At 39.2% G+C, this 12,153-nt stretch overlaps 1 protein-coding gene across 11 annotated transcripts in view; it reads right to left on the bottom strand.

Annotated features, from left to right (window-relative positions):
• The window catches only part of GRIP1 (glutamate receptor interacting protein 1), a 509,652-nt gene that overhangs the window by 9,966 nt on the left and 487,533 nt on the right, over positions 1–12,153 (bottom strand). For 7 of the 11 annotated variants that reach the window (XM_063447052.1, XM_063447047.1, XM_063447048.1 and 4 more), the window contains 7 exons: positions 11,117–11,262; positions 9,427–9,571; positions 5,625–5,764; positions 4,613–4,798; positions 3,613–3,766; positions 1,245–1,356; positions 1,113–1,157 (listed from right to left, as the gene is read on the bottom strand). In XM_063447052.1, coding sequence (XP_063303122.1) covers positions 1,113–1,157; positions 1,245–1,356; positions 3,613–3,766; positions 4,613–4,798; positions 5,625–5,764; positions 9,427–9,571; positions 11,117–11,262 — 928 coding nt within the window. The remainder of the gene's footprint in view (positions 1–1,112; positions 1,158–1,244; positions 1,357–3,612; positions 3,767–4,612; positions 4,799–5,624; positions 5,765–9,426; positions 9,572–11,116; positions 11,263–12,153) is intronic. The other 4 variants (XM_063447049.1, XM_063447051.1, XM_063447057.1 and 1 more) reach the window with 1 other exon arrangement.

The raw sequence follows: 12,153 nt of genomic DNA, 5'->3' as shown, positions 1-12,153 counted from the left end.
AGAGTAAAACCAAATCTGGAGATAATGTAATTGTTGTGTACGACTGTCTGTGTTAAAACATTTACTCTCTCTGAAATGGCCCTGCTAATTTATTGTATGTGATTAAAACTCAATATATATTTTTCACCATAATAGAATCTATATTGATCTGTTAATAACTGGAACCACAAGTTCTTATTTTCATCTAACATATCGTCAATTCCTAACAGTACATCATGAGGTCATTGCACAGCGATAATTCAAATAGCAAACATTACAAGCTTGCAGTACAGTGTAATTTAAAGGAGCACTATAGGGTCAGGAACACAAACATGTATTCCTGATCCTATAGTGAAAATCCACCATTTAGGTGGCTTGCCACCCCCCTTACCCCTCCCTCACAATGGCTTAAAACTCACCTTATTTTCAGCTCTCCACGGGTCTGCCAGCACTGGCCCGACCCCCTTGGTGACATCAGAATGGCCAATTTGTAGCCAAAATAGGCAAGATGGTGGGGCCAAATGCCATTTTGGCCAATCAGCACCTCCTCATAGAGATGCATTGCATTGCATCTCTATGAGGAAAATTCAGCGTCCCCATGCAGAGTGTCGGAACGCTGAACGGCACTGTTGCCTACTGTGCAGCCCTGTTCCAGGAAGCACCTCCAGTGGCCATCTGAGGAGTGGCCACTTGGTGGTGTCCCTAGGGGGCAATGTAAACACTGTCTTTTCTCTGAAAAGACCGTGTTTACATGAAAATGCCTGAAGGCAATGATTATACTCCCCAGAACAACTACATTAAGCTGAAGTTTTTCTAGTGACTATAGTGTCCCTTTAAGCTTAGACTGTTTTGCTTTTTTTCTTAAAAATTCTACCATGATTTTGGGGAGCTCGATCTGCAGTGATTATGGTGATTATGGCCTGAGGCTTTTTACAAATCTTTCCGATGCTTTTAAGACTAAACAATGTGCTGAAGACCCATTTCTGCTTCCTCTCCATTTGCCTCCCTTTATGAATGACATCTCCACAGTGCAAGGCGGAAAACTGCAAGCTGTCATTTAAAATGTGTGGCAGTCGTGACACTTAGTCGCATAAATGCACATGCAAATAGCAAATCACAACAAAATCATATACCAAGAGAACCGTGTTGCTGCAATGTGCATGTGTATCAGCATTCTCCTGCAAAAATAATAATGGAAGGTTAGTAAGAATGAGAGTGCCGGGAAACAAAGGTTTATCCATGGTTTCCTTCGGGTTGAACATTACCTCTAATTCTCTTAGAATGCCTGATTGACCGCAGGTTTCCAAGTCCTCCAGTGCCTGAGACCAGAAATTCTCCTCCTGATCATGTTCTGGTTCCTCTGGCTCTCCAGGATATCTAGTAGCAAAAAAAATAAAAATAAAACTATCACATAATGTATTATTATTCAGAAAGTACCAACATATTCGTCAATGCTTCAGTGTAGCTCAACGATCCATATAGGTAATTGCTACAAAACAAGACATTAAAGAAGAAGGTGGGGAAGTCCTGGCTCAAATGTGTGTACAAAAAAAACGGCATTAACTGCTGTTGAAAATCTAGGAATACGAGAGAATCTGGACTGCGAGTGGCCGGTCCTGGGATTGAACATAATCAATAATCAGCATTTGGACTTTAATTGCATCTGGCTACATTCAACTGTCCAGAAGAGGTTTACCTTCCTGTAGTTAATAGGAATACCTCTTTCTGCCTACCGTAGACCTAGAGAAGAGTCTTCCAAAAGCTGGCCCTCAAGATGTTGCTAAACTACAACTCCCATGATTCTTTGAATGAAATAGCCTGAGAATCGTTGTTGTAGTTCAGCAACATCTAGAGGACCAGAGTTTGGCAAACCCTTCTCTAGGTCTCCGGTAGGCAGAAAGAGGTATTCTTATTAATTCTCTGTAGGATAGACTTGTTGGGTTAGAACAGTAGAAGCCTGAGATAAGAGATCAGTGAGGTTGTACAGAGGACACATTGAATTAGCAGATCTGATAAGAGTGTGATGTGTTGGAGATGAAGCAAAGTATATAATTTCTATGTGTTCTAACTGTATGATCTCTATAATGAGTGGGGTCAGAGCATGGTATTCAGCTAAGCAGTATGTCTCTGGATTTCCTCCCACACCTATGACATAATAATAATACAAAGTAGCCTTGCTTTACAACGAAGTAAGTAAAGTCGTCATTTGCTAGAGGCAGATGGCTAAGGTTAAAGACAATATAAAGCAAGGTAATGCAACATGAAAGGCTATTCCAATTGATGTTTGAAGGCATATAACTATTGAGATATATATATTACTAATATCCAAAATAGTTCTTCATAGAACTGTGGTTTACGATAACACTAGCCATACCCATTTTTTCAGGGAATGCTGCTGGTTCAGGCTGCAAATCTTATTTAATAGAAATTGGTATGTCAAAAAGAACAGATTCCGTTGTGAAAATGTCTCTGAAAATGAACTGACCCATAATAAATACATTTAGTTTGTGAGATCGTACCCATGTATGACATTAGAATTATCTCTGTAAAGTGTCGCTGTTGCTTCTAATATTGTTCATTTAATTGGAATTGTGTTTGATACAAGTAATCATCCAAGACTATGGGTTTGATAGTACTTATGAGATCACTAAATTTGTGCTTTTTGCTCCAATTTATTCACAGTCGCAGCTTCCAAAACATCATTCTCAGGCCTGTTCTAGTGTCACTGTTTATAAATGATGTAATGCTTCATCATAATTGCAGGGAGTGTTTTTCTTTAGTTTTTTTTTCCCTTCTTATTACAATCAATGAACTTATCTCAAACGCCAGGCCAAAGCTTGGGGTACTAAGAGTGCAAGATTGAACATTTGGTAACTAGTAAAATCTGCAATAATGACTTTAAAGGGAAACTGTAAGCATTAAAACAACTTTAGATTAATGAAGCAGTTTTAGTGTATCGATCATGCTCCTGCAGTCTCACTGTTATTTACAATTTACAGTTTTGATTCTGTCCATTCAGCCCTAGCCACACCTCCCTTGGCTGTAACTCACACAGCCTACATGAAAACAATGGTTTCATTTTCAATCAGAAATTAACTTGCATTAGAAGTGTTTTCTCCTGCTCTGTAAATCGGACTTTAAATCACACACAGGAAGCTTGTGCAAGGTCTAGATGGCTATTAACAGAGCAAGAGATAAGAAATTCTAAATTAAACAGAATTTGCAATAAGGGAAGTTCAAATTTTAGATATCTTTGAACAGGAAGTGTTTAGGTAGGCTGTGTAAGTCACATGCTGGGAAGTGTGATTAGGACTGTAAATAAATGGCAGAGAATTGAGCAGTGAGACTGCAGGGACATGATCTATACATCTAAACTGCTTCATTAAGGTAAAGTTGTTTTTGTAATGTGTTGGCTCTGGTGCTCCAAAAAGAGTCAGAATTATGAGTATACACAGAAGTAGCATAACACAGAGATTGTATATACATTTTCAGCATTAAAAAAAACCCTTAGAGATGTGTCCACATGTCATACAGCCACTTTTTATTGTCGACATAAAACAATACAATCCTATTTACAACACTTTTCTCATTTACAGCAATTCAAATGTGTGCCTTTCTGAAATGACTCCTTACCCACTGGCTGTTGGTCTGTCCCATTCATCGTCACTAAGACCCGTATCCTGGTAGTGATTTCTGCTTGATCTACTTAGGGGTGATAAGCTGCCCTGTTTAGGGTTTCTCCATTCATAAGCATTGAAACTAAATCCCGATGCCTGGAAGTTAGGACCTAGGACAGAGCGAGAGAGATTTGCAGATACAAAGGGTTACATAGTATAGAGAATAAAAAGGCACGATCCACCTGTTACACTGTGTCACAGCCTTGACAGGGACTACAATGACTCTGTCCTATATTTGAAAGAATGACACTAGCCCTGAGGCGAGCTACAGTTCTCAATGACGCAATATTAGATTAGCAGAGCTATAAGTAAGGATTAACCATAATCAGCAAGAATGTATGATAAGGGAAATAACGATCAGTGCAGCTGTACTTCAAATGGTGTATATTATCAAGAGAATAAAATAAAATTTGAAATTCACAGAGATGAATTGCCTCAAAGCCATTTTCATCGTTATTCCTTTACCTATGCATTTATTGCTTGATATGCCCTGAAAAATTCTACACAAGACACTTAATGACATTCACAAAGCAATTTTTCAGAACATTATAAAAATGCCCTGTACTGTAAGACAGTGGTCCTAAACAGACAGAATTTGGGCCTGTTGGCGGGTATAAATCCTTAGGTATGTTTTGCAGCATAATTCTTTTTAAGCCCATGCAAACGGCTGTGTAAATATATTTTTTATTCATTACATTTTTAAACTAAACTCAACTTCGTTTTCTTAAATAAAATCTAAAATAGATTTAATAATATATATACAGAATTAAATGCAGAGCTGTAGAAAACTCACTGACTCTGTTTTGTAGATATAACTCATTAAATGTACCTGGGGTTTGAGAACCTTCGGTATCATTTAGTTTCTGTCTATCAAACTAAGTTTTTTGATATTCTTTATTTATTAAAAGTAAAGCTGGGGAATTTGCTTGTGCGATAGAGACAATGATAATATTTACCTTGACTGCCAAAAGCAGCGTCAACAGCAGAGCCGTCCCAGGATTCGACGGCGCTGTCTACACTGGGGACGGTGGTGGAATAAATGTCTGAGAGATTGCTCGACTTCTGTGTGACGGGAGTTTCATCATCAGCATCGCACATCTCACTTATCCTGCTCGATGATGCAAACGGCTTGGGACTTGTAGCTAAACGAGAACAGAAACCATTAACAACGCTGCCAGGCACGACAGAATACTACAGAAAATAATGAAGAAGATTTATTGCATTGCAACATTTTTATAGATCGTTCGTAACAATGAAGGAACACGGATAATACTGCACTAAAATGTGAATAAAAGTTCTAATCAGAGATAACGAGATAACAATAGTTTGAAAGAAGGTTCTAATTGGTTCTTCTGAGAAATGAGTGATACTATTAATTGATTGAAACTGTAAAGATAGTGAAGCATTAAATAAATAAATAGACATGTTGGCATGAGGGTGAGGGGAGAAAGCAAATAATTTAGATGTTGGGAAGGTATGCAAACAAATGAGCGGTCAGTGAATAGGAATATTACAGGGTAACATCAGATTAGAATAACAGAAAGAAATCGATAGAACGGAAAATGACAGAGAAAATAGCATGGGCCACGTGGTCGATCATCATTGAGGTGCTATAAATGTGTATATCCAAATAATGCAGTATGGGAATTATTATAATTTAAACCTATTGAGACTTTGTTCCTTGTGATCACATCGCACTCCTCCCCTTCATACGTTATTTTTCCATAACCACGTACATTCTGTGTATTCAAAAAAACCATTAAAAAAAACGATGGGTGGTTGCCAAAACACCAAGAATGAAAAATGAACTGGCAAGGCTCTGGTTAGTGTAAATTAAGACATATCGTTCATAATACTGGCAGGAAACCGGAGCTATGGTAGTCTAATTTTGCATTCTAGAGACATTGTGTTCTTGTATCACCTGGTGTAAAGTAACTATAACAAATAAAACCCACTTTCCAAGCTTACCATCAGTCTGCTTTTTGATTTTTAAAGTGACTGTCTCTCCAGCCATCTGTAACAAATGAATGGCTTCACTCAAAGGCTTTCCCTTCAGACTGTTACTATTTATCGCAAGAATCCGATCTCCTATGTGGATTGCACCAGTCCTAAAACAAAAAGGGAAACAACATATAATTATGTTCTTTACAAATAAAAAGCCAATATATTGGCCTGGGTTTATTCCTTGTTCTGGATTTTACTTTCTTCCACGAACACACAACGGATCAGTACCGCTATCGCTCTGTTCAACAAAGCACAGTTTGCTTATTGTGATTCAAACTTCAACTCTAAGGCTTTCTTTCACTGAGCCAAACAAAAAAACTCTCAAAAAAGAGAATATCTTAATAGCATTTGCTCATTGTATTTTACTATTCAAGTAATGTTCAATAAAAATGTGTTATTACAAAATAAAATCCCCCAAAAAACAACAAGAAACAGAAAATTGTGGATACAGCTAGTTATCTTAATGGTATATAACTCATAGAGTGAAAGCAAGTAACTAAGCACATTATGGAGTTGTCATAGTAGCCCATGAACCTTTCAATAATTCATTTAGCAGAGTCTAGGGGAAAATAATTTAAATGTAGCTTGGAATGAAATAACCACATATTTTGTTGTGCTTTTTTTGTATTAAGGCAGCATGCAGCTGGACAGACGAAGTAAAGGAATAATACTGTCCTCAGCAGATGATTTAATTAGATGGCTCATTAGATACATTGATCATAATAACAAAATGACAGCAACTGTGAATATTACCCAGTAATGTATTCTGTGGCCTAAGCTGGATCCGAGCTAAGCTTCATTTATTAATTCATTGAAAAGATAATGTTTAGCCATTTAATGGTGTGTGGTGTGGCACCAACCGCTGATCCGAGTATCGATAATATTTATGGAAAGCTAAGAAAACAGTCCAATTTAAAGAAATGACGCTATACGGTGCTGTGGTCTCGTCTGGAAACACACAGTGCCTGTTGGATACCTTTGTGTATATGTAAAAAGACCGATCACCTGGTGATTGGTTAAAGAAGACATGATTAGTATGAGCTCATCTTAAGTTACATCTCAAGACGGATCTTACTCTAGGTGCTATAGGTGCAAGAAGTTCACGGCCACAAAACAAATTGTAAATAAGGAAAATACCTGGCACATCATGTCCACTATATTGTCCTTTGGTTGCAGGAGATACAGTATAAAAACCCTTCACATGTAAACTAGGTTATGCAATAAAACTTTGGGTGCTCTTGACTCTTCCACATGGAGACCCTAATCTGCTCAATTCAGGATGCTGTCACTGAGTTTAGCATTGGCTTTTGAAGGGTCGGTAGTGCCAACAGACAAAACCAAATTAAGACAGAGCTGTTACAAAAACATTTTCATGAATATGTGATACCTCTATCTTGAGATCAAATGGAGGATAAGATGAGTTAACCCAAGAGAACAAGTTTGTTCAACACCATGTATATTTTAAAGGAACACTATAGTCACCTAAACAACTTTAGCTTAATGAAGCAGTTTAAGTGTATAGTTCATGCCTCTCAGGTCCCACTGCTCCATTCTCTGCCATTTAGGAGTTAAATCACTTTGTTTCTGTTTATGCAGCCCTTGCCACACCTCCCCTGGCTCTGATTGACAGAGCCTGCATGAAAAAAAAAAAAACTGGTTTCACTTTCAATCAGATGTAATTTACCTTAAATAATTGTATCTCAATCTCTGTAAATTGAACTTTAATCACATACAGAAGGCTCTTGCAGGGTCTAGCAAGCTATTAACATAGCAGGGGGTAAGAAAATCTAAATTAAACCGAACTTGCAATAAAGGAAGGATAAACATTAGATGACTCTTTACAGGAAGTGTTTATGGAAGGCTGTGCAAGTCACAAGCAGGGAGGTGTGACTAGGGTTCATAAACAAAGGGATTTAACGCCTAAATGGCCAAAGATTGATCAGTGAGACTGCAGGGGCATGTTCTATACACCAAAACTGCTTCATTAAGCTAAAGTTGTTCAGGTGACTATAGTGTCCCTTTAACCCCTTAAGGACCAAACTTCTGGAATAAAATGGGATCATGACATGTCACACATGTCATGTGTCCTTAAGGGGTTAAAATGCTTTTGAATTATGGATTTTGCTGTTTATATAACCTGTTTTTCACTTTATTATTATTAGCGTTCATTAAGTGCCAATATTTTCTGTGATGCTTTACAATTATACAATGGGATTATAAGTAATTGACAGACAGAGTTAAATTCACAGACACAAGAGATGGAATGGATTACAATCTAGGCCACACCTGTCACCACTAAACATTTCAATTTAAATCACGGTTCTGATCCCACCCTCCCTGGCTCAGATTGTGTGCACGTGCTCTGAGCTGGCAAAGCAGTTCAGTCATCGGCTTCTCTATGCAAAGACTGCGATTTGACCTCACAATGCTCATGTGACATCAGGAAGAGGCATGGAAGATCAGCGCCGGGAGCTTCAACTGGCGCCTGTTTCCACGTAAATTTTACAGAGTTGGACCTAAGAGTAATGCCGTGTAGAGCATTGTAAAATAAAACCGCTTAGTCTGCATATGGGTTGCAGGAACCCTTTAATGCCAGAATAGCTCAACTAAAAGCATTTCTGACTTAGAGAATGTTTCCAATTTCAGCTATTTTGACCTTACATTTGACATTCACTTTAAATTCTCACTTTAGTGAATAACCCTGTAAATTGCAAAATTATTCTTAGAACACTCCTAATCTTGGCTATTCACACCATGACAATTTTTGCTAACATTTTAGAATTTCGATTTTCCATTCCACCAATGGTGTAGCAAGGGGGCGGTAAGGTCCCTGCTCCCTCCCATATTGCCAGTGACCCTCCTCCCACCGACTGAGTGAGACCTGGCAGCGATCCTGCTCTGCTTGCCAGGTCTCCTCCGTGCGGTGCAGAGAGAAGGGAAGAGGTGGGGCCGGAGGATGGGATGTGGGGTCAGTTCTTGTGCCTCCTGTCCTGCGGAGTGAAGAGAGAGAGAAGCCCGGCAGAGACTCCATGTAAGTTCTTCCCTGTCATCCTGCTCTTCACTGCACCCTCACAGATCCCCTCTCCTCCCCCCCCCTCTGTACAGATCCCTTATCCACCCTCCCTACCCTATACAGATCCCCTGCCTCCCTGACAGTCCCCATCCCTCCCCTGCACAGATCCCCCACTCTGTACTCTGAGAGTCCATTTTCCTCCCTGCACAGATCCCCCCTCCCCCTACCTCCCCAGCTCCTTGACAGTCCCCCTCCCCTGTACAGTTCCCCTCTCTGTACTCTGACAGTCCATTTTCCTCCCTGCACAGATCCCCTCCCTCCCCTATACAGATCCCCAATAAGCTGTGTTTCACTACTAAGTGTTTCCTTTCACACCAATAAATAGTTAAATATACTGAAGCGCTTCAGTAACAATAATTATTTTAAAAAATACTTTGATCAAATGGGCACCCCCTCCCCCCATAAAATCACTGTTTAGTAGATATGCCCCCATTGAATTACATGCATGGATTCATTGGGCGTATATCTTAAAAAAGCTTGAAACGGTTGCAAACTTGGGCTACAGGCGTTGAGTACTGTACTTAAAAGTGGTATGGTTGCAGCCATGGACATCCGCGACCACACCGGACATGGCGAGGGTCGAGATAGGGGTGACAAACTCAAGGGCAGCATGAGCAAAAGCTCTAGCTATGCCACTGCAATTGTTGTTTGGTGAATAAACCCCAATAAACTGCATTGCAAAATGATTAATACCTTTCAGCTAGCCCCCCTTTAGTTAGGCTTGAGATGATAATGGGATCAAAAGGTTCTTCAGTTCCCGAAATAGTGATTCCCAGAGGTCCTCCGTATCTCTTCAGTTCAACAGTATAAATAATGGCTCCTGTGCTTTCTTGTTCATCTATGAGAAGTAGAAAAATGTGATATTATTTTACGTGTGTCTCAATCTTACTGCTGAGATCATTTGTAATTAATTACACACGCTTAGGAGATTAACTGCCTTGCATCTTCATTAGTCAACATATCCTGACCGTGTAGGCTGGCAGAAATACAAATTTACTAAGGTCATTCATATTTTACACATCAGCAAATTTGGCACGCATCGCAATATTGAGATGTCTAAGGCATGCCGTACAATGTATTCAATTGCAAGTGTTTCACTAATTCACCTGGCGATTTCTTGAAGCCAGAAAGAAATACTATATTGTTAACATTGCTGCTTTTCAATTTATAATAAGTAGAGGCATGCCACGCGGACAGATTATATTTTGATTAAATAATTTATTTAAAGAATGGAAGAATGCGGACAGATTATATTTTGCTTAAATAATTTATTTAAAGAATGGAAGACACATAGTAATAAATTATTTAATAAAAATATAATCTGTCTGCATGGCATGCCTCTACGTATTACAAGTTGAAAAGCAGCAATGTGAATCCATGTTGGTTAATTATTTAGATTGGATACAGATTATTCATATTTAATAGAATGAACATTGGTTATACAGCAATGTGATTCTAATAAAATCCTCTGTAGAATTTAGGCGTCTGAGCAGACATGAGACATTTAAGATGTGTTCAGTTTAAATATACTTTAACCTGGGACTCATCAGGTAGTACCATATGGGATTTATGGGACGAAATAAGATACATGTGAAACCTGTACATATTTGGGGTTTGGTCACTTCACCAGAAACTGGAAATGCCTAACTAACCCAAAGTATTTGTCAACAACATCTTCTATTAACCCAATACGTTCACAAATACCTCATGCATGAGGAGGTTAAACACTCATATGGGAGGCACAGGTAGTGCAATGCCACTATCTCCTTCGGCCATGCCCTGGATCCATAGGCAGGGGGCTAATAATTGTGCCATCTTGTTACATACCAAGGGCGAGAGTATGCCCAGACTAGTGTGCCTGAAGTTCCCTACATTAGTACGTACAGGAAAGCAATGGTTTTTATTGTTATTTAATAGAAGTAAATTCTTCTTTTCATTGTATCTCCTAGAATACCGTGCCAACGTAGGGGTTTACCATAGTCAGAAGCACCATGCAGGTATGAGCAAGTTTACATCTATGAATCCTGGCAGTGTGTGCAACTGCTTGGCAATCCTGAAATGCTGGGTCTGTTCCAGCCGTTCAAACTGTGCTTCTGACCACAGAGAACATACATTTGGCTTCCCCCACAGAATGAAGGTAAGGCAGCGAAAATGCATATTGAATTACATTTCGCATTAACAAATTCACAAAGAGGCTACAATACACGCTATCTTCTCTTTTGAACAATGACAACAATTATTTCTCTTTTCCTTTGAGCTAGTTACTGTATCAAGCTTATAGTGTGATTTATTATATTGAGCCGTTGTTTCTTGTTAAATAGTTTGCCAGTGATGTGGTAGAAAGGCAATAGACAGTGACATAGCAGTGACCGTTTCCACTTACCCGAGTTATCTTCGTCTTTGCGGATTTTCAGCTTCACGAGATCTTCACATTGTTGCAATATTTGAACAGCGTCTTCCATTGAGCAGTTGTCTAGCCGAATGTTATCAATGGCGAGAAGTTTATCACCCAGCTCCAGTGTGCCGGTGCTGTAAACGTAAAGTAGATTTTTGTCTATTTCTCTTCAGTAAAAGAAGGAAGGAAAAAGAAAGGTTGCTTTGCACAATCTCTCACGTGGTTGTGCTAGTACTGAAAGTTGTTCGGTGAATATCATGTGATAGAGGGCGCTATACTACCTACCATTCACCGGGACTGATCATTAAACTTAATATAACAGAAGGTGTGTCTAATCTACCATTAAAAACCAATCACTAAATATCATGACATGTGACAAAGAGAGCTGTATCTGACGGACATTTATGGCTACTACTTACATCAAATACAAAATATTAGTGAACCCCTGTTTAAAATTTCTCATGCATTGAAAGCCCCATTTTCTACTCTTGTATTAAATGTAAAAATATTCTCAGCTTGCTTGCACATTCATTACTGGCAACACCGACAGTTTATCAGAGAAAACAGCTGTAAGAATTATCAGACACTACATTTTCCATCCATAAGATAAAATTAGTCATAGCTTACTGTTACTTAAATTGGTGGGGTGGTGAAATGTGAAGATGGTGGGGCATTGCTGTCAGGATGCCTTCTCTGTTAACCAGGCTTGTTCCCCAGGTTACTCACCTTTCACATGTTGCTGCAGGTCCTCTTCAGCTCTCCCCTTCATGCTCCAGCCGTTTTGGTGCAGGCCGTGTTAGCCCTGCCCCTTTTATGACGCAAAAAGGGGGCGTCGACGTCATGACGCAAATTACGTCACGGACCACCAAAACGTCCGAATTATGACGTTTTGGGGGCATGGCTACCGTCCTAACAAGCTACAGCCACAGTATAAAAGGGATTTCATGAGTTAGGTTCCTTGTCCTGTTGTGGTTCATTTTTTTTTTTTTTTTAATTCTTTATTTATTCCAGTGCAAAACATCACA

Source organism: Pelobates fuscus, chromosome 3, assembly GCF_036172605.1.
Source record: "Pelobates fuscus isolate aPelFus1 chromosome 3, aPelFus1.pri, whole genome shotgun sequence".
In the NCBI taxonomy this organism is placed as follows: Eukaryota; Metazoa; Chordata; class Amphibia; order Anura; family Pelobatidae; genus Pelobates; species Pelobates fuscus.
Note: the sequence above shows the minus strand (reverse complement) of the source record. Positions and strands in the feature narration are given on the sequence as shown.